Genomic DNA, 23544 nt, shown 5'->3' on the forward strand with positions numbered 1-23544 from the left:
GTCAGTTTTCCTGACCGTGGCTGGTGTGAGCATTTTGAAGAACACATCCTCATTCTGGTCAGGCTCTGTTCATATTATGGGGACTTCATTTTGCATAGTATATCTTTCAAGGTATCTTGGTGGGAAGCCTAAGCCAAATCATGTCTACAACAAGTATAGCCTATAATTATTTAGAAAACGTCAAATCCATCCTATGGGAACATACTGCTTATCTGGCTTCTGACTTAAAATTAATTTCTTAAAATTATTGGTAAATCTTGGCAGGAATTGTAGTATATGTACGTCAGCAGAAACTGTTTTGCACTGCTTATGAAAGGGAAAGGGTTCACAGTTGTTGGAAGAAGGAAGAGAAACGGGCATAGGCAATCTAAATCTTACACTTAAAACACCACAATATATAACGAATTGAATCATTCTAAAATATATAACACATTATTGATTCCCTTCACGAAGGGCCCTTCCAGAAGTCTGTTAGCAAAGGGAACATGCGATGGTCACTTCAGGAAGTGATTTCCGTTTGTGATCATGATCTTCACTTAGGAGATCTTGCTATGCATTTTAAAGCAAAGTTGCAAGTATAGGGCTCGCTGCAGTCCACAGATATGTAATATATATGTTTTTATTTCATTCATCCAAAATACAATTTTACTATGTACAACTGCTTTCTATTTGAATATATTGGCTGAATTTGCAGCATCATTACTCCAGGTTTCAGAGTCACATGATCCTTCAGAAATTATCCTAATATGCTGATGTGCTGCTCAAGAAACCTTTTTTAATTATTATTATTATTTAACACAGTTGAGTAATTTTTTCAGGATTCCTTGATGAATAGAAAGATCCAAAGATCAGCATTTATCTGAAATAAAAAGCTTTTGTAACATTATACACTATACCATTCAAAAGTGTGGAGTCAGTATTATTATTATTTGATTTTATTTATTTTGGAAAAGAAATTATAGAAATTAATATTTTTATTTAGCAAGGATGGTTTAAATTGATCAAAAGTGATGATAAAGACATTTATAATGTTACAAAATATTTCTATTTCAGATAAATGTTGCTCTTCTGAACTTTCTATTCATCAAAGAAACCTGGAAAAAAATGATACTCAGCTGTCTTCAACATCATCATAAACAATCATCATTTTTGTTTTGTTTTTTTTAGCAGCAAATCAGAATATTAGAATGATTTCTGAAAGATCGTGTGACTGAAGTAATTTACATTTTAAAATATATTCAAATAGAAAACAGCTATTTTAAATAGTGAAAATATTTCAAAATCGTACTGTTTTGCTGTAGGCCTAGGATCAAATAAATCCAGGCTTTCTGAGCAGAAGATACTTCTTTAAAAAACATTAAAAATCTTAATGTTCAAACACTTTTTACTGAGCAACTTTCATTTTTTCTCTTATTTCTAGCTTTTAATTGTCTTAGAAATAGTAGGGGGAGGCTGCAGACCTGGAGCAAGGCAGATCTACGGCCCAAGACAGTTTTACGGCCCTGTTGTTCCTGATGCGTCCAGCAGGGGGAGGCTGTACAGTATGAGCCTCAGAACAGACTAAGTCTAGAAGCGACACGAATAAGAGGTATGTAAAATAATCGCTAAAATTATCTAGGGGTGGAGATTGGTAGGTTTAGGTGGGATCTGGATCCAACCACGACCCCTGGATCTTGTGGGCTGCTACATACAAATCTAAGTAGAATAAGCTAATTAAATTTGTCTTAATTTTGATACAAAATATTTTCGACAGTGATGATAGAAATATGATTTAAGGCTGTATTGTTAGCAAGTTTAGTTTGAAAAAGTTTAATAGTAAATAAAACACAATTCCCTTCACCAAGGGAGTTCCAAACGCTTACACGAGACAGTAATGCCCTACACCCTTAAAAGAACACACTTCGAAGGGAGTAGGGCATAGGGATGTTCACTTCCGTTTGGAATTCGCCCATTGTTCCACATTCCAGCCATAAACATATAAAATACCATAATTTATTATGTCTTTGACTCCAGCCCTGTTGGTGGCGGAAACCTATCGATTGTTTGTCAACCGCCATAAAACGCAGAAGAAGAAGAAGACGAAGAACGCGTGCGACGTCAACGGAAGTAAAACAGGTCGGTCTAGAAGATGTCATGAAAATTTCGACAGTTGTCTGTTCTTTCCGTTTTTTAAAAAAAAAAGATCATTATTAATTTAATTTATTTACATTACATACTGTATACTGTAAGTCATTTGCCCATCAAGTCCAACTCTTTGAATGTTTAGTGTAAGTATTGGGTTCATTTCTGTGCGCTTTTGGCGCTCATATTTCACTGTAAAAAGACTTAAAACCAGTGCATCGTCGGCATATATTAAGACAATACTGCCGCTTAGGTGTTAAATTTGAATATTGTATCTCAGATCCGGAGTCTTGTGTCGCAGAGTTTGCCTGTCAATGGAAAGTGAAAAACACACCGAGTGGGGCTCGGCTTTAGATGAAGACAGCGTTCAGTAAGTACAAAACAGCTTAAGGTAGAATTTTTTTCTACTTAAAATGATTCAGCAACACGACTGTCCCCGTTCTCTTGACAGGGATCCCGTTTCTGCAGTGATTCCGCCGGGTCCTTCTCCATGGAGCCTATCAGCCGGGCCCTGGTCCACGGAGAGCAGCGTCCCAACAGTATTCAATCAATATGCTGAAGCGCCAAATTACAGCACGGTTATCCCCAGCAATGAAACACAGAGTCAAACCATACAGGTCTTTAGACCCTCGTAATGACACATTTCACATAAGTGATCATTTAAATGTAGTTTTATGTAGTTTGATTGTTGTCTCCAACCATAGACGGAGGACTGGACAGAGGAAAGATCTACAAACACAAATGAGGACTGGGAAACAGACATGGTAAGTTCTGGTTTCGTGTGTTTGCAGGTGTTTGTGTGTTCTGATGATCATCACAGTGTGGGGACAAAGATCTGTTTACGGTCACATCATGGGGACCAAAAATCAGGTCCCCATGAGGGAAACCCATTTCACTTCAGCTATTCTGAAGTTGCTGGTGAAGTTTTTTTTTTTCTTTTCACATTGGTCCTTAACACATTTATCAGTTGAGGTGTGTGTGTAAGGGGTGCTCAGTTGCACCCCAAAACATTTCTGGCTCATAATGCACTCACTTCTTCACGCACACAAATATTCCAAATATGGTTGGGTACAACCCACTTCCTAGTCCTCGTTAGCAAGAATTTCAGCAGAAAAATGAAAATGTAAGTGTTAAAGACACTACATACGGAGAACAAGGAAGAAGATTATTTGCAGGGGATGCCAACTAAGGATCTAAGAACTTTTGCAGAGGATAAAAAGTGAAACCCAAGGTAAGCATATATGTATCCAACCAATGAGGTTAATTAGATATAAATAGGTAGCTAGTTAGCACTAACTAACTGTTGTGAGACATGAAATATTTCTATGTTTTTCCAACTAGCAATCTCACAATCAAGTGTCTTGTCAAATCTTTAGCCTGAATGACTGCAAATGGAGTGATTCTGTTAATATTAGTCTGTATTTTTTTTTTTTTTTTTTTTTTTTTAGTTAGCATTAGTGCTGGAAGGGGGCAGGGGTGGGTTATTTAATATAATGCATAAAATATTAATTTTTTTATTTTCTTATTTTATATGTCTTGTCAGGGCATTCTGAGGGGATGGGGATTATATGTAGAATTAAAGATCAATATTTGTTTTTACATTTAAGTGAATTTATTGACAACATACAAGTCACAGATCTTAACTGAATTGCTTCACAAAGAAATTAAGTAAAATTTGAAAATAAAAATAACAATGAATTGGTGGGTAGCTTTAAATGACAAAATGATTAAACTTTTAAAATTATGAATGATTAAATGTTATGAAAGTAGTTTAATTAAACATGAGTTTGTGTGGTGAGATTGTCCAATAGAGTATTTGGGATGAGGTCCAAATCAGTAGTTAAATAATTTCCCAAGGCTACTTGGGATTATATGAAAAATAATAAGTTGTGTTGATGCCCTCAAGCCTAGCATTGTCCAGGGATGCTCCGATTAATCGGCCGGAGATCGGTATTGGCTGATAATCACATTTTATTTGATATTCTGCGCTGCTTGGCTAAAAATAGTATTTTGTGAGTTGGCACCGAGTGGAGAATGGAACAAAACCTTGTTGAAGCCTTAAGGGGCAACGGTAACGCAATACGCTGATCGTGGGTTGCTTTTAAATGAACATTTATTCATAAAACAAAATATCTTCTATGGCCATATTAACCTACTCAATAGCAGTACAGGCTTTACTCCTTTCAAACTTTATCTGGAATGTCACCGTTTCTGTCACTGCAATTTCCTGATCAGGCGAACACACACACACACACACACACACACACACAAAGGAAATCGTCTGCCTGATGAAAAAATGTATTTAAATTTTTTTTTTATTGATATTTGCATCATTTATGATTTATTTTATCCATGCACGACCCAACCACAAATAATCAGAATTTTTTTTTACCCGACCTGCGAATTATCCGCAGCGCCAGTGGATATAACCGTGATCAAACTATTCCATTTTGTTCTTTCAGTAGTTTAAATGTTTCTATTTCTTTTTTCCTCCTCAGTCTTATATTGGACAGTATTACACCTTATGAGTTACATCAGACTTCTCCATATTGGAGTTTAAATGTTTGTATTTATTTTGTCCTCTCTTTAACATTGGACAATGTTAAATTAAACCTAATGAGTTGCATCAAACTACTCCAATTAGTTCTTTTAGGAGTTTAAATGTTGTTGTTGTTTTTTAATTAATTTTGTCCTGCTCAAATTTGTATTGGACAATGTTTAAGTTACATCAGACTTCTCAATTTTAGGAGATTAAATGTTTATTTTGTCCTCCACAGTTTACTATTGGATAATGCTTAAACCTTGTGGGTTGCATCAGACTGCTCCATTTTGTTTGTATTTATTCTTTGTCTTATATTAAGTATCCTGATATACATAATTTTATGCATAAACCTCATTTTAAAGGCATATTAAAATGTTCAATGTATAAGGAATATTTTTTTGTGATTAATTGTATAACATTATATCTAAAGCTTCAAGCATCAGAATCGGCATTGGTATCGGCCGATCACCATGACAAGAAATCGGTACTCGGTATCGGCTGCAAAAATCCTGATCGGAGCATCCCTGCCAGATATTTAACTGAGCCTTAGTTTTGATTTCTTGTTTCATCGATATATTATGATAACATTGTAATTAACGTTACATAACTATAATGCAGTACAGTGTTACATTACAACAACATTCTTATCTGCTTATTCTTCATGTCCCTCTATTTTCACAGTAGTTCACACTTTCACACTCTTTTTTTTCTTTCAGTCATCACGAATCAGCTCCTTTAAGGATGCCACGCATCATATTGTTTCAAAGACTGACAAAACATTCAAATTAGAGGTGAAGTTTATCAATGCAATGAAAGGTAAGGTGGTGTCTGGTGTGATTTATTGGTTAATAATTACTGTCATATGTGCATTAAATAGGCACCTGATTGCAGCATATTTTTAATCAGCTACCAACTGTTGATGTCTTTTTAGTGTGTGTGTGTAATTGGCATCCTTTATCTGCAAGACTTTTTTTTTATTTTGCAGCATTTATTTTCTTAGACTTGTTGAGGTTTTAAATCAATAGGTTTTCCTGTTTTTTTTTTTTTTTTAATGTTTTTGATGTATTTTGCAGGACGTGGTCTATTTGCAAAGGCTTCCATTTGCAAAGGTGAATTTGTTGTTGAATATAGGGGAGATATTATAGATGATGCAGAGTTGCAGAGCAGAAGAAAACGTTACCACACATCCAGTGCTGCATTTATGTTTGAGTTTACGTGGAGAGGGAAAACATGGTGGTAAGAAATCAAGTTGTACCAAAGCTATATTTTTATGCTGTATTATAGTAAATGAGGCACTAATTTGTGATAATGTGTTATAATACATGTATTTATCCTTATGTTTTCATATTTTTAAGTATCGATGCCTCTAGAGAAGATGGATCGTTTGGGCGGATAGTTAATGATGACCACAAACATCCAAACTGTGAGATGAAGAAAATTGATGTGAATGGAAAGATACACCTTTGTTTGTTTGCCCTGAATGACATTAAAGAAGGAGAAGAAATTACATATGATTATGGAGGAGAAAACTACCCATGGAGAACACAAGTATGTTGCAAAGCACAGTGCTCAGAATAGCTTGTATTGTTGCAACTCGTTAGTGGTAGTCTTATATTTAGGGCCAGTTTTATCATTCACAGGTTTTTTTTTTCTTGGTTAATTGTTTATTTATAATGGATACTCATGACTTCCCCACAGCACACCTTTTAGTCATAGTTTGAGGACAAACTTGTTTCGAATTTGACGAAACTGGTCGCCATAGGGAATTACCGGTATATCTTTGTGTGTGAGCAGTCCTCATGAAGCCTGTTTTATTCCAGATGTGTGAGTGCAGACAGAGATCAGCTGGACAGGAACAAATGTTTTAAGATAAAGTTGATTTTATTCGGAAGTCATGCAGCATCTGCATCATACTTATCTCCTATTACCTATTGTCTTTTTTTATAGAAAACCAGCATTGCTGCTAATACCAAGGCAGATGATGACAATGAACCTTCTCCCAGGTCACAGATGAATGATGCTACTGGTCAAAACAACTCTCCTCAACCGGTATGTTCACATTTATCTCTAAAGATTTAGAATTCCACTGTCTCTTATTGTCATGCTTAAGTGTTTTTTCAAGCATATTTAAGCTTAAGAAGAACAAATGTATATTTTTACATTTCAAAAACCATAATAATGTAAAGTGTTGTTTATACTTTTGCTTTTTGTTTACAGATTGTGACACCGCTCCGAAATGAAAATGAGAGTTTTGTACCAAGACTGAGACAGACTAAAACTATAATAGTAAGTCGAAGTCGTATTCTACTATAAAATATTAATATATTCTTAGGTGATAAATCATTTGAACTACAAAAGATCAAAGATAATCACTTTCAAGAATTTTGAATCACCTTTATTTAAGCCCAAAAGTATGTAATTGTTTTTTTTAATTAATGTACCTGAACAATTAATTATCAAAGCAGTTGCCAATTGATGTCTGCTAAATTACTGATCAATTAATTAACTTTCTAATCATCTTTTTAGATGAAAGACAAAGATCTTGAAGATTCTGATGAACTCTTTGATTCTACACCAGAGAGTTCAGATTATTACTTTGCAGATACCACTTCTGAAAGTGACTTTGACAGTGATGCTAATCTTACACCAAACCAGACAAAACTTCAGCTTCTTTATGATGAACTGGATGTTGATGATTCTGGCTCACTGAGTTCCCTTGACTGTGACACAGCAACACCAGAAAAAACGCACCGCCTCGCATCTGGAACAGAAGAACCATGTTCAAGTCAGAATGCAATAGATGGCGTAGTTGTTAGTGCATACAAAAAAAGAGGTGTTAGAGTGTACAACAAGAGACATTACTGCTTGTATTGTTGTAAGCCTTATGCTAAGATGGCAAGGCATCTAGAAGGTTCACATGCAAATGAATCTGATGTGGCTAAAGCGCTAAGCTTTCCAAAGAGTTCCAAAGAGAGAAAAAAACAGCTGGATTATATTCGCAACAGAGGAAACTATGCTCACAATGCTGCTGTTATGGAATTAGGAAAGGGGGAACTAGTACCATACAAACGACCATCCAAAGAAGCACAGGGAAAAGATTTCATGCATTGTGCATACTGTCAAGGACTTTTTTCAAGAAAGGTCCTGTGGCGACATATGCGCACTTGTATACTTCAACCTCAATCGGACCCCCTCAAACCAGGAAAAAAACGTGTGCAGTCAATGTGTATATACACAGGGCCTGTGCCTTCAAACATGACTAAACAACTATGGGAAGTAATTAGTGTCATGAATCTTGACCCAATCACAGATATAATAAAAAAAGACAAAGTAATTATTGACATTGGTCAGCATTTGTTAAACACAGGTGGGCTATCAGCCAAGAATAAACAGTGTGTGCGAGAGAAGATGCGAGAATTGGGAAGGTTGGTTCACAATGCTAGAAGAGTCACCTCCTTAAAAACAATGGAAGATTGTGTAAATCCAAAGAAGTACATGGAGACTGTCAAAGCTGTCAAGTATACATGTGGGTTTGAATCTGACAAGTTCAGGATTCCACTTGCAAAGAAGCTTGGGAATTCTCTGCTTCAAGTAAGCAAACTCTTAAAAGCTCAGGGCGTAATGTCAAACGACGAACAGCGAGTGAAGAATGCCAGTGAGTTTCAAGACGTTCATCAGGAAAAGTGGAATGAAATGATCTTAGACACAACATTGAGGAGTATTAGGGAAGCAAAGCGGAATGTGCCCGCAAGTGACTTTGACAGTGATGCTAATCTTATACCAAACCAGAAAAAACTTCAGCTTCTTTATGATGAACTGGATGTTGATGATTCTGGCTCACTGAGTTCCCTTGACTGTGACACAGCAACACCAGAAAAAATGCACCGCCTCGCATCTGAAGCATCTGGAACAGAAGAACCATGTTCAAGTCAGAATACAATAGATGGTGTAGTTGTTAGTGCGCACCAAAAAAGAGGTGTTAATAGAGTGTACAAGAGACATTACTGCTTGTATTGTTGTAAGCCTTATGCTAAGATGGCAAGGCATCTAGAAGGTTCACATGCAAATGAATCTGATGTGGCTAAAGCGCTAAGCTTTCCAAAGAGTTCCAAAGAGAGAAAAAAACAGCTGGATTATATTCGCAAAAGAGGAAACTATGCTCACAATGCTGCTGTTATGGAAATAGGAAAGGGGGAACTAGTGCCATGCAAACGACCATCCAAAGAAGCACAGGGAAAAGATTTCATGCATTGTGCATACTGTCAAGGACTTTTTGTAAGAAAGGTCCTGTGGCGACATATGCGCACTTGTATACTACAACCTCAGTCTGTCCCCCTCAAACCAGGAAAAAAACGTGTTCAGTCCATGTGGCCTGTGCCTTCAAACATGACTAAACAACTATGGGAAGTAATTAGTGTCATGAATTTTGACCCAATCACAGATATAATAAAAAAAGACAAAGTAATTATCGATATTGGTCAGCATTTGTTAAACACAGGTGGGCTATCAGCCAAGAATAAACAGTGTGTGCGAGAGAAGATGCGAGAATTGGGAAGGTTGGTTCACAATGCTAGAAGAGTCACCTCCTTAAAAACAATGGAAGATTGTGTAAATCCAAAGAAGTACATGGAGACTGTCAAAGCTGTCAAGTATACATGTGGGTTTGAATCTGACAAGTTCAGGATTCCATCACTTGCAAAGAAGCTTGGGAATTCTCTGCTTCAAGTAAGCAAACTCTTAAAAGCTCAGGGCTTAATGTCAAACGACGAACAGCAAATGATGAATGCAAGTGAGTTTCAAGACGTCCATCAGGAAAAGTGGAACGAAATGATCTTGGATACAGCATTGAGGAATATTAGGGAAGCAAAGTGGAATGTGCCCGCTCTCATGCCCTTTACTGAAGATGCCCAAAAAATGCACACACATCTCAGTCAAGTGCAAGATGAGTGGTACAAATCACTCTCTGAAAGTTCCTCTACTAAAGCCTGGATGGAGCTGGCAAAGGTTTGTCTAGCCCAAATAATTCTCTTTAACCGGTGCAGGGGAGGAGAGGTGGCGAGCATGCCATTGTCTGCATTTTTTTCAAGAGACACTGATCCACATGAGGATGTGGACTGGGCACTGTCCGAAGTAGAAAAAAACCTCTGCAGACACTTCTCAAGGATTATCACCATGGGAAAGTGTGGTCAACCAGTTCCAATTCTTCTGACTCCGAAAATGCTGTGTTCCTTAGAACTCCTTGTTAAGCAGAGAGAGCCTTGTGGGGTTCTAAAAGACAATGGTTACATGTTTGCAAGACCAGAAGCCATGACACATTTACGGGGGTCAGACTGCCTCCGTGGCTTTGCAAAGGCAAGTGGTGCAAAGTGTCCCAAATCACTGACATCTACCAGATTGCGAAAGCATGCTGCAATTCTTTCAACGGTGCTGAATATGACAGAAACCGAGATGGACCAGCTGGCAAACTTTCTTGGACATGATATAAAAATTCATCGTGAATTCTGTCGACTCCCTGAGAAGACCCTGCAACTCGCCAAGATCTGCAAAGTTCTAATGGCTGTCGAACAAGGAAGATTAGCTGAGTTCCATGGCAAGAACTTGGATGAAATTGTGATAGATCCTGATGGTGTGTTAGTTGTTTTTTTTTTTGTTTGTTTGTTTGCTTGTTCTGTGTTTACCATACATTCCTTTCTGCTAAGTCACATTGTTACAAACTTTGTTTGGCCTCAACAGAAACATTTCTGGAAAGTGATGAAGATAGGATAATACAAGAGGGACACTGTTCATCTATTGTTTATGGTTTGTATTACTTTCAAACACTTCACCTGAGTAGGCTACACCATTAAAAGTAAACTTCATGAGCACTTGGTTCTTTGTGGCAGCACTTTATTGTACTATCATCATTATCAGCAATATCAGTCAATACAAAATAAAATTAACATGAAAGATTCCCCATTCATTAATTGAATATTATGTGGTTCAGTTATACTTGCAATGATGAACAGAAATTCGCACTTAATGGTTTATTAATGTTTATGCACTAATTATAATTTAAAACCATTAGTGCTTCAAATGACAGAAGTTGTGTATTGTCTGTATTCTGTAGTACATGTAAAGTATTTTTTCTGAAAATATTGAATTGATCATTTTTTATAATTTTACATAGAACCAATATCAGAGGAGACACTTCCTCCTGCTGAGAGGAATGACATGCCACCACCACCCAAAAGACAAAAACCACCATCACCACCTTCAGGGGCCAGTGCTGTGAGGCCTTGTTTTCAAGGTGAACTCTCTACACATTTTTTTAATATCAGTAATGTTTATATCTGCTGCTTTTTGAAGATGCACTGTCAGTCTAAATATTAAACTAGAAATGGCCAAATGTTGCAGTACTAGGAATAGCCCATTACTAGAATATTCACAATGTCCATGCCTCAGGCCAGTGGCCTGATGTATAAACATTGCATAGTCATAAAATGATGTTAATTTAACAAATTCTAAAGGAGCACGTTCAGATAATCTACCCAATTAGCACGAGAGGAGACCAGCTCACCTCTGTCCCTACAGCAGTTTTCCAGTATCCCTCCACCACACCAGCTCCTCACTCTTGACTGACTGATGACTTTCCATACTTGCCTTAGTGTATAATTTGTGGGCTTCTGCTTGTCCACTCGGCTTTTTAGGATTTACCATAGGTTCTCCATTTAATTAAGATCAAGTGAGTTACCTGCCCATGAATCCAGAATTTTAATGTAATGATCTCCAAGCCACTTCATTATCACTCAATTATGGGAACAAATAGAAGAAATGAGGAAGCTAATTAAATTAATATGTTGGGGGATCAAATTCTTAATTTGCGCCATAGTTACGTTTGCGATCATTTTACTTTAAATGGTGACTGTTAATTGCAAATGTTGTGATTGTGTTTTAAAATACAGTACTACAACGAGCATCATGATACCATTTGAAAACAGCGCTTTCTGCGTTCTCTGTGAAACAGCCAACAATAACCTTTATTAAAAGTAAAATGATCCCAAACATAACTAAGGTGTGCTCGTTTCATTTAATCAAATGATCATAATCACATTGATTCATTGTACAACCCTGCTACTTGCCTTTTTATTTAGACTTATTTCAATGTTTCATTCAGATGAAGAAGAGTGGCATTTGAGTGGCATTTGCACATCTTGTCATGCCGGTGACTATATGCCATCTGGCAGTATGAAGTGTAACTATTAATCGATCATTAATTTAAATTACGATTGATTATGGGATTGACATCTGTTGAACAAAATCTGATTTTAAGGATGAAATCTATGCAAAGTTTTATACACGAGGCCCTAAATCACTAAATGCTGATTTTGATCAAGATTACAATGCTCAGAAATCTGTAGTTGTTAAGGTTACTTGGTTGTTGCTAAAATCTATTAGGTGCTTTAAATGGAACTAGTAACTTTGTCTGTTTTAATAATTAAATCATCAACAATAACCAACCCCTTGAGCAGTTGAGTGAATAGATGCATAGTAAAATCTTGCTCATACTGTAGAAGCATCTCAACTTCAAGTAGCTTTACTGTCATTTGAAATAATATGCTGATCATATAATTATTGATATAAGATTCATTACTTTGGATCGGAATTCCAGCACACACCCTTATGTATCTTGTCAATTTTTTTTCACCCCTTTAAGGTCAAACTACCCATAAGAAAAATCCCTGGCAGCAGACAGAGGTGCAGGCAGTGGAAAGGCACATGATGCGGTTCATCACATCTTTTACTGTACCAGGAAAGAGTGACTGTGTGAAGTGTTTAAAGGCTGAACCAGAAGCTCTAAAGAACAGGGACTGGAAGAATGTGAAGTTCTTCATATATAACCGTATTACAGCCTATAAAAAGAGTTTGCAGTGCAAATAATATGAAGATTACCAACTCTCTGGTATGGCCGTTTTTGTTGACAATAGCCCTTTTTCTCTCTTCCATTGACTTCTGAGGTAGGTGAAGTTGTGCCAGAAATACCTAAACTATATCCAAAGAGGTCAAAACTCCAGCATAACTTGTAGGATATTAAACAACTTTATTGTAAAACCAGTTCTTTTCAGCTTGTAGCTTTCATCAGAAACCTATACTGCAAATAACCTTTCAAATAGAGTGTGAAGCAAAACAAAAAATAATTTATGTATTTTAAAATAAGAATTTATTTATACAACAATAATTTGCATCCACACATATTGGCCAGTGGGCATGGTTGGGGAGTAACGAAATACAAAAATCTAGTTACTGTAATCCGTTACAGTTACATCAAAAAACAAAGTATTCATATTTCAGTTACATTTTGTAAAGTGGGAATACTATCAGGATTACATTGGTTTCATTTCAAATTAAATAAATGAGTATTTTGACATAATATATTTAGCGCTGCTTGGAAAATGAGCTGGAAAATGTAGAAATCCCCACGCTCAGTCAATAAAAAAAGATCGTAGCATTTCACATACATTTCGACATGTAGGCTTATTTTAAAATAATCTAATGTATATGGTATACATTGTATATGTTTTTTTTTATTGTGTATTTTACTTGTACATGTTAAAGAAATAAATAATAAAAATAAAACCATAATACTATAGCCACTAGATGTCTGCATAGCCTTAAATATATCTAGATAGTGAAACAAGACAAGACTTTTAATAGTTTCAAATAGTTTTTATTAGTTTTCATTTTAAAATCATAGTTAAATAAAGTATTTTAGATATTGCTTTTTTGACTTTACTTACATATGTGACTAAAAGGAATCCAAAAGTAATCGACTACATTACTTTCATATTGTGGTACTTAGATTAGGTTACTGAATACTTTTTTAAGGAAGTAATTTGTAACTGTAACAGAATACATTTTAAAAGTAACACTGCCAGTGGGATACCTACGTAGATATTTGTCACAGGCTGGAAAAGAAGCAACAGGGGTGTCCAACAGTGGACATGGGAGACAGATATTTTTGCTGTATGATTTATGATGACTAATGAAGGCCACAAACTGGAATGCAATAGCAAAACTTGTTAAACAGTTTTACAGTTTTGACCTTTTTTGGTTACATTCTGTCTCAGTAATTTTTTTTTTTTATACTTTTTAATATAATTTATTTGCAGGGTTTATTTGACTTTCTAAACATTTGTAAAGTTGAACTCATTAAAAGTTACATTCAGCAAATGAAATGATTGGATGTCTTGAGGTTCATTTAGTAGTTATTAGTAGATTTATTATCACGGTAAAGGCCTCTTCACACTAAGGACGAAAACGATAAAGATATAGTTCTAAAATAATTCTGAATACTAAAGAATAGCACAGTCCACACCAATGCTAAAACAATCAAGGCACAGAGAGACAATATCGTTGGGATGCCTTTCCAGCTGATGCACAGTAAAAACAGCGACACCCAATCAGATTCAATCCTGCTGTAACGAGCTCGAGAATTTAAAGCGACAGACGAGCATGCATTTAGAATAAACAAAAAATAATGTTCACTGGTGTGGATGCTGATATAGTTTTCTTTATGGTTATTCTTGGTGTGAATGGGCCTTAAGAATTATCTGGGGAACTAGTAGCTGATGGTTGGCTGTGGATATACAGTTAAATCATTACAATTGAAGAAAATCGTTTGAAGTGGAAAGGTTTAAAGGTTTCACTTGTAGGTTTAACAAGGGTTGCAAAATATCCAACCAACAGTTCACAACAATTTCAGTCCTTCATATGTGAATAGAGAAGTTTTTCACTTTATCTGTTCACTTCAGTCACACTGCTATTCCGGTGAAACCTTGGAACATCAGTCAATCAATCAAACCAAAAATTCTGCGTGTTGTGACTGACGATGACTACATACAGAACACTAGGTGGTCTATGAAAGAGTGAATCTATGCATCACTAGCACCAATTGCAGGACTCATCACATCTCAACCACTACTTTGGAACAACTAATCTTAGCTAAATTTTAAAATTGAAACTTGTTTTCTACTACTACTGTATATTTTAATTTTACTTAATTGTAGAAGTACAAATGGACAAATGCAATCTGATTTACTTGTTATAAATGGGTAAGTCGTGGCCTAATGGTTAGCGTGTCGGACTCGTAATCTAAAGGTTGCGGGTTCGAGTCTCGGGCCGGCAGGGATTGTAGGTGGGGGGAGTGAATGTCCAGCGCTCTCCTCACCCTCAATACCACGACTGAGGTGCCCTTGAGCAAGGCACCGAACCCCCAACTGCTCCCCGGGCGCCGCAGCATAAATGGCTGCCCACTGCTCCGGGTGTGTGTTCACGGTGTGTGTGTGTTCACTGCTGTGTATGTGCACGTTGGATGGATTAAATGCAGCACGAATTCCGAGTATGGGTCACCATACTTGGCAGTATGTCACTTAACTTCACTTTTGTCATTACTAATATACATGTTGTTGCAAGGTCCCCACAAATCAAATGGGAAAGTGTGTGTATTGTGCAAATAAGGTCCCTATCAGGCATGTTCACTCAATTTTTTTTTTTAGCATGGTCAAGTCATTACCTCGTCAGTTCAGATATTTGAAGTTGTGTGTAGGCAATGGTTTTCTATATTTTTTTTCAGACCTCTAAAGCCTTTAGAGAGTGGTCCCCACAGGTGATGATCATAAAGTTGGTCTCCATACAACAGGGAAACGTGTGTGTGTGTGTGTGTGTACACAAACTATGCTAGCAAACAAGTTTGAAAATATCTTCACAAATATAGTGAAACATGATGAACAGTTGTAAGGACATTTGAAGTGGTCCTTGAAATGCTCATAAATTGTCCAAAACATGTTTTGCTTTAAACGTGTTATGGGTTTACATGACAGTGTAACCAGTATTTGATTTTGTGTGTGTGTGACTTTAGCCATGTACTGCTGGACAGAACAACCTTGTTATTGTTCTTTTGAAAGATTTGTAGCAAAAATGTCAAACTTGTTTTCTAAATTCAAATTTGGAAGAAAAATCAGCCTTGGAACCCTGCGCTTTTTTGTTTAACTGTTTGTGAAGTTTATAAATGAGTTACAGAGGTTTTTGGAAATGTGAATTTTTGTGCAGTGGGGTTCAAAGTAAATATTTCCTCTTTTGTTGTTGTTTTCTTGTTCTCTTTATTTCCTGGACTTTCAGACCCTAATGTATATCTTTCTTTCTCTCTCGCTCTCTCTCTGTAGTGTGCTTTAGAAGACTGCAGTATTGAGCTGAGTGAGCAGTGTGAGGCTCTTATGAAACAGCATGCAGCGGAGCAGGAGGAGCACAACCTCCATGTCCACAGCATGGAGAAGACAAGAGATGACAGAAATCATCAGTACCAGGTTCAGCATAACTACCTCTAATAATAATCTGTAGAGGTTCTGACATTTACACATGGTTATTTGAATAGCAGTGCTTAATCTCTTTTGAACTCACTAGGGAATGCTACTTTGTGCAGAAGCATCTTAGTCAAAAGCCTCTGGCATGACCTAATTTTTATTGTTGAAATGTTGTTGTTGTTTTTTATTATTTGTATAGGGTTTTATTGAAAAAATTGAGTCTTTGCAAGTAAAATTGGAGCTGAATAGCAGCAAGACCACACGGAAAAACTTCATGGTAAAGCGACAAGAGCTTACTGCAGAGAAAGAGCGGATGGAAGATGAGAAAACAAGGTAATTTATCAAATCCAGCTGTGCGCTTGGGGCAGAATATACACTGCTGTTCAAAAAAAAAAAAAAGATTTTAAAGTCTTTTATTCTCACCAAGGTTGCATTTATTTGATCAAAACCGGTGTGAAACAGTAATATCACAATTTAACCATTTTCAATTTTAATATATTTTAAGATGTAATTAATTTCTTTGATGGCAAAGCTGTATTTTAATTTGACTTTTTTCAGTCTTCAGTGTCACATGATCCTTCTGAAATCATTTTAATATGCTGATTTGGTGCTCCAGAAACATTTATTACTATCAATATTGAAAACAGTTGCTGCTTAATATTCTTATGGAAACTGATACATTTATTTCAGGATTCTTTGATGAATATAAACCTAAAAATAACTCATTGTACATTATACATTTTGCTACTGATCAATTTTATGCATCCTTTCTGAGTGCATATAATATTGGGTGGATCATTGAATAAATACGGCTTGTGTGTGTTTTTTAGACTGGCTCAGGAGCTGGAGGACACAGAAAAGAAACTCAAGATGCTGATTGAGGAACAGAATCAAGAAAAGTAAAAATTTTAAAACATAAAAGAAGAAATACCTACAATGTCTCTGTATCTGTGTTTATCTGTTTTTTGTGTGCTTGTGTATGTGACAGGCTGTCCTGGGAGCAGGAAATAGCTGACCTGAGGGTGGAAATGGAGACACTCTGCAGACAGGCAGAGCAGGCCAGTCAGACCGTTCTTCAAGATGAGGTAAATGCTGCACCTTCACAGCAAATCTTCTAGAAATCTCACAGTGTAATGAATCATATATATTACTGACTGTGTATTTTTGCCTGTGCTTGTGTGAGCAGATAGCTGCGTTAGAGATGCAGAAAGAGCTTGCGCTTTCTCAAGTGGAGGACTGGATTGCAGATGCTGAAAAATATCTGAATTTTCTCAGGTACTTTGTGTGAATTAATGTCTGTTGAGAGGTATGCATGTGCAGTATGTTTGTATGCGTAAAGGTGATATGATTCATTCTGGATTTGTGCTTATTCTGGACAGATTAAATCCTTCCCAGAACCACCTGCTCCAGCGACAGAAGTGGGAGCAGAATGTAGCGATCATTCGCAGCAATCTGGTGGGACTAAAGGTGATGGGAGGATCTAATATTAGTGGATTACAGGTGAAGGGAGTTAGCAGCTTCTCTCACTCTGTCCTTCTGTTTTTCATTCACAGAATAAGTTTATTAAAAACCATCAACTCCTGCAGAGAGGTGAACAGCTGGACAGTTTGCCTTCAGTCTCGCTCCCGTATCTTCCACCAGTGCCTACAGTAAGTGTCAGTTTATGCTGTATGGCCTAGGGTTGGAGGTACATTGCCGTTCAAAAGTGTTTTTGTTATTGTTCTTGAAAGTGTTTTGTGTTCACCAAGGCAGCATTTATTTGATCTAAAATGCAGTAAAAAAAAAAATAATAATATTGTGAGATATTATTACAAGTGAAAACTGTTGTCTTTTTGAATATATTTCAAAATATAATATATTCCTATGATGGCACAGCTGAATTACGCCAATCTTTAGTGTCACATGATCCTTCAGAAATCATTTGAATATACCGATTTGATACTCAGTGATAATTTCTTAATGTAAAAAAAACTAAATTAAGGAAACCTTAATACACTTTTTTGAAGGAGTCCTTGATTTATAGAAAGTTCAAAAGAACAGCAATTATTTTAAATAGAAATCTTTTGCAGCATTGTAAAGGTCCTTAATGTCACTTTTGATCAACTTAATGTGTCTTTGCTGAATAGAAGTATCAGTTTCTTTCGAAACCAATTCTCACTGAACCCAAATCACTGAACGCTAGTGCATGATGGCATATGCCGTGCTGTTGTTGAATTGATAATCTGGCAGAGAGTTGATAAACTAGCTGTTTTAGAGTATCTGGCTTTCCAGTTGGAAACATGGCCTATTCAGTCATATTTATGTTTTGTGAATATAATGTGACTGTATTTAAATTTAATTTTTTTTTATCATTATTTTTTTGCATAGTTTTAGTTTAGAAGTAATTATATAAATAATGTATATTTTGTGTGTGTGTGTGTGTATAATTTATTTTTTGGCTTTCCGAAGTTGGAGATGATAATGAGTCCACTTCAGAATCCTGCATCCCATCCTGTTTTCAACAGTGGTCTGCCGACTACCACAACTTCTCCTCCTCTAGTTCTCCCACAACTCCACTCCTCAATCACACCACCCCAAAGGGCCACACCACCACTTTCTGCCCCATCTCCTCAAACCACACCATACCTACCCATAACGATAGGTCCACAATCTGCACACATCACAAACATTTATGTCCCCAAGACAGCTCATGCACCTGCCCCTCAAATACCCATGCAAACGATCTCCCTGCCTCAAACCTCATCCCATGCTCCTGTCACACCAGCCCCACAGATCCTACCACAGACACATGTAGGCGTTCCAGCTGCCTCAGCAGCCGCCTTTGTTGTATTGCCAAATAATCACGGAGCCAGTTTTCAACCCCAAGCTGCAGTGCGCGTTCCCCAAACATTCATGCCATCCACGTCTGCTCGTAACTCCTCCCCCCAGCCCCTTCCCTCCAATTCTGCGCTAGCAGGAAAACTGGACAAGCTGCTGGAGAGACTGGGCTCACATTTCCCACAATGCACAAGGTAATGAAATTACAGTTTTTTTGATAAGCTTTTTTCCGTCCAAGAGCATTTTTTAGGAGCCAGTGTAATTTTTTTGTCTTCCTTTGAGAGTTTGTTGATTGCTTTTTGTAATTGATCTCTGTTTTTGTCTGCATTAGAGATCAGCTGACACGTGTTCTACAGCAAATCAAGAGTGAGCGTGGTACTATGGCTGGAATGTCGATTGATGACCTTACTCAGCAGGTTGCACTGAGACTTGCGCAGAACCAAAAACTGGTGTGTAATCAAATAATTCTTATTTCACTCACACATTGTGATTTTATTGTTTGTTTCGTTCTGTGCATTCCCCGTATCATTTTTAACTTTATCGCTGTTGTAGCCTCCAGGGCCTATAGCACCTCCATCTGGAGCAAGAGCCTTTCCTGCTTCCGTTGGTCCGATTCAGCGTCCCGTAGCCCAGCTGCCACATATCATGAGGCCTCATTTCCAACCCCCAGTTGCTCAGGTCTTCCACACAAGACCTCCACAGGTACAACTCAACTTTAAACCCTTTTCTTTAATCGCATTTTTAAAAAATCCTCTGAACTATAGGGGAGTGTAGGATAAGCTGTACCACTTTTTTTATTGAAGTTGTCCTCTTGATAAGGAGAAATTTGTCAAAGGTAAAACTATTATGCCTAATTCAGGATGTATGCTAGTAGCTTAAGACAAAAAAAAAAAGTGAGACAAATTAACCCCATATTACAGGATATTAAATATTTTGAGAATGTTGAACACATTAACAAAAATATTATTGCTGTTTTATAAACTCATTACAAAACCCTATTATATTTTACAGTAGGGTAATACTATAATACTGCATATTATTTCATATGGTATATTCATAAGCCAACCAGGAAAACCAGTATTCAGATTATTTGAATGTATTAGAATACCTTTAAATACTCTGGTCATTGTTTTTTTTTTTAACCATATAAATATACACTCTTTTCTCTCTCAGCCCTCTACTCGGAAATTTTGTTTGATGTGTCAGAATCCTGTGGATGTTGGAAGCCAGTACAACACCAAGTGCTCCCATACCATGCACAAAGAAGTGAGAGTGTAACTTTTATAAAATACATTTAAGGCACATTATTTGCTTTGTCTGTGTTCTAATAACTGTTTTTCTCTCATTTTCTTTAGTGTGTTAGTGTTTGGCTTACAACCAGCAAGAATAACTCCTGTCCTTTCTGCCCATCCAAGTAAGGTCTAACTTCAGGATACACGCTCATAGCTGAGCCTATACCTGCAAAAAAATAAATCATAATAAAAGTGGAATGATTACAGAAATAGTTATCAAGACACTTGAATTAAGTTTTTGTAATTCTATGGTAACTCTGGTTAATATAAAAACATTGTTCCATTCCTGGTCAGTTAATTATTATTACAAGGACAGTATGTTGTTATACTAATTGATGCTACTTTGCAGATCAATGGAAACATTATTATTATTAAATATTAAATATAACATCATGTACGCTTTTATAAAGGTCATTTACCATACATGCAAACTCCAAAACAAAATTAAATGTTTTTCAGAACTTTTCCAAGTGATACAAAATTTTACTTCACTGAAAAGTGCTGAAGTTATATTATTTCTGTATTTTATTAAATTAAGGATCAACAGATGCCTTTGTGGAGAGCTTTATACATTGAGGAAATGTTTTGTAATCACTGATAGTTATATTATATGTTTTGTAATCACTGATATTAAATAAATGATAATATTGTTCAATATAAAAACTGTATTGGGATATTATACCATATTGTTTTAGAATGGAAGAAAATGCCATTGATGCAAAGAACTTTGTTTTTTGCATTTTATTTGTTTGCATTATTACATCAAAGATTATTTAACTTGAACATCATAAACATTCATAACACAATCCTTGCATCTACACTCCTTCCATCACCAAACACAAGAATATCTGTTCTTTGCTGTTGCCTGAGGATCTGAGTGTGCAAAGTCCTTATGCATTTTTATGCCTGGATGGCTTTGGAGATGGTGTCATACACCTGTGCAAACCTGGCCCTGGCATTCTCCATGTAGGGCTCCATGCGTGTCTGGAGGTCCTGGGTGTGTGGGGCAAGCTTCTCTCTGGCCTCCTCGACAACCTTCATCAGCTGTTCCTTGTATTCCTCAGCATAGGGGGTGGCCATGGTCTTCAGTTCCTCCAGACTCGTGGCCAGCTTAGTGCGTATGGCCTCGACCATTGGCACGAGTTTAGACTTGGTCTCCTCAACGTTGGTCTCGAACTTCTGCCTCATCTCCTCCAACAGAGGCTGCAGCTTGGCACGCAGCTGCTCAGCATTTTCACGGTTCAGGTTGGCATACTCCTGGAAGACGGGCTCCATCTTTTCACGGTACTCGTCAAAGTGCTTCTGCAGCACCCCGTACAGCTCAGCACGGTGGGGCTCCAGCTTGGAACGGAGGTCCTCGACGTCAGTCATGACACGCTCGCGCAGCTGCTTGGTGTTCTCCAGGAACTGGTTGGAGATGGTCTCAGCATAGGGACTCAGAGTCTGGGAGGTGGACTGGGCATAATCTTGGAGCTTAGTCAGGCTCTCTGAAAGTTGCACCCTGAAGAGAAAAGAACATACATTTAGGAAACTCAAACACAAACCATTTCAGGTGAAAGTCTGGAATCATAAATCACACTTTGCTTGTTCATTAAGGTCAGACGAGAACTGGCCACCCAACTGAGCCTGGTTTCTCCTAAGGTTTCCCCCCCCCCCCCTCCCTCCACTACTATCCCATGGAGTTTTGGTTCCTTGCTGTTGCCTTTGGCTTGCTCAGAAGCTTAATTAAGAAGTCGTGGCCTAAAGGTTAGAGAGTCGGACTTGTAATCCAAAGGTTGCGGGTTCGAGTCCCCGGCCGGCAGGAATTGTAGGTGGGGGGAGTGAATGTCCAGCGCTCTCTCCACCCTCAATACCACGACTGAGGTGCCCTTGAGCAAGGCACCGAACCCCCAACTGCTCCCCGGGCGCTGCAGCATGCTCCGGGTGTGTGTTCACGGTGTGTGTGTGTTCACTGCTGTGTGTGTGCACGTTGGATGGGTTAAATGCAGAGCACGAATTCAGAGTATGGGTCACCATACTTGGCTGAATGTCACTTCACTCACTTAATATTAATACAGTAATATCAGTGATTTAACTGCACTGCTGATAATAGATGATGATAAAACTCGAAATGAATTGAGCTGGTTAATGACACCAACTTTACAACGTCGACACAGTTGTTAATCTGAATTGAATCAATGCTGCACTGACTTGAGCTGAATAATGACATTGCATTCTGTGAAGCTGCTTATAGCTGAATTAAACTTTTCATAATTTGCAGCATTGACAGTTATCGAACGGAAATGAAACAACACTGAACTAAATTGAGCTCAATAGCAATACCATTTACTTCTGTAGATCTCCTTTAAAGCTGACATTAAATTAGTTCATAATTGAGGCAACAATAACACTATTTTCTTTTTAATGTGAAGCTACTTTGAAGCAATCTGTATTATATAAATATCTGAGCCTTGACTTGAATTGATGAGATGCTGAAGTGTGACATGATACTCTTAATTTGAGTGACTGAATTGTGACGAGGGAAAAAGTATTTGGGAGAAGTAAAAACCACAAACAGCAGATTAAGACGCAAAGGAGAAAAGAGTGAGAGACATGACAATGTAGAGGTCATCATGATAAGATGAGGCTCTTACTTGTATTGCTCATAGTCGGTTCCGTCCAAATTGTCGAGGGCCTTCTGAGCCTGCTCCTTGACCTGGGTCAGGTACACCAAGGCAGCTGCCTTGTAGTGCTCCAGCTGAGAAGGAGCATCAGCCTGCAGGAAATGGGCCTGGGAACCTGAAAAGACACGGGAAAAGCTTCAGAAACCAAAAGGGAGGACAGTGAAGTCTTTTAAACTATGTCAAGAAAAAGGTGGTCAAATAGTCACCATTAAAAAAACAAAGCATTAACAAAATCATTAGTTTTTGATTAGTTAAAAATGAAGTAAATTTAAATTACTAAAGAAAAATCAGTATGCTACTTACCCACAGCCAAGAGAATGGTCAGTGCAAGAGCCACGAATTTCATGGTTAAGCTCTGAAACAGGAAACATTTATTAGAACGCTGTTCGACACAAAATTACTTTGATATTCCCTTGATCCATTCCTCCTCCTCTCCTGCTGGTTTGATCTCTTACCTGAGTGGTGCTGCTCTGAATGTGCGAGGACGGACAGCAGAGGCAAAGGTCTTATATAGGGCCGGAACAGTGCATGTGGAGTTGGAACCCTGTCCTGTTACACATCAGAGGTTCAAAGGTTAAGCGCAATAAGAGATGCCTTTTTAGATATCTGCGGATACATCAATGCACATTCTTCGTCAGTCTCACAAAATGGACTTGTAAATATTCAATGACATTATTTCTGCCAGAGAAAATATTTAAACTGGCATTTCTAAAGTCATTTTTCATGTAGATTTACTTAAATCTACATTAGTTGAATCTCTGCATCGAAATGCC

At 37.4% G+C, this 23544-nt stretch overlaps 2 protein-coding genes across 6 annotated transcripts; one reads left to right on the plus strand and one right to left on the minus strand.

The window, feature by feature from the left end:
• Positions 1–1896: 1896 nt before the first annotated feature.
• LOC306870419 (RING finger protein 214-like) lies at positions 1897–20827 on the plus strand. Of its 5 annotated transcripts, none has more exons than XM_079417678.1 (16): positions 1897–2115; positions 2402–2491; positions 2573–2738; positions 2826–2885; positions 15862–16002; positions 16199–16332; positions 16830–16898; positions 16988–17084; positions 17186–17274; positions 17379–17466; positions 17553–17648; positions 18448–19010; positions 19148–19265; positions 19369–19518; positions 19990–20082; positions 20172–20827. In XM_079417678.1, exons 2-16 carry the CDS (start codon positions 2436–2438, stop codon positions 20232–20234), a joined length of 1983 nt encoding a protein of 660 aa, XP_079273804.1. In that variant the 5' UTR covers positions 1897–2115; positions 2402–2435; the 3' UTR covers positions 20235–20827. The 5 variants fall into 5 exon arrangements, with proteins under 5 accessions (XP_079273804.1, XP_079273802.1, XP_079273805.1 ...); XM_079417679.1 differs by having other exon boundaries at positions 2012–2115; positions 2423–2491; positions 20172–20767; XM_079417677.1 differs by having other exon boundaries at positions 2078–2267; positions 20172–20767.
• Positions 20828–20859: 32 nt separating this feature from the next.
• LOC306870420 (apolipoprotein A-Ia-like) lies at positions 20860–23320 on the minus strand. Its single transcript, XM_079417680.1, has 4 exons — positions 23227–23320; positions 23075–23126; positions 22742–22886; positions 20860–21609 (listed from the first exon to the last, which is right to left on the minus strand). Exons 2-4 carry the CDS (start codon positions 23115–23117, stop codon positions 21009–21011), a joined length of 789 nt encoding a protein of 262 aa, XP_079273806.1. The 5' UTR covers positions 23118–23126; positions 23227–23320; the 3' UTR covers positions 20860–21008.
• Between the last annotated feature and the right edge of the window lie 224 nt (positions 23321–23544).

The sequence above is a fragment of the Barbus barbus genome, assembly GCF_936440315.1.
Source record: "Barbus barbus genome assembly, chromosome: 5".
NCBI lineage: Eukaryota > Metazoa > Chordata > Actinopteri > Cypriniformes > Cyprinidae > Barbus > Barbus barbus.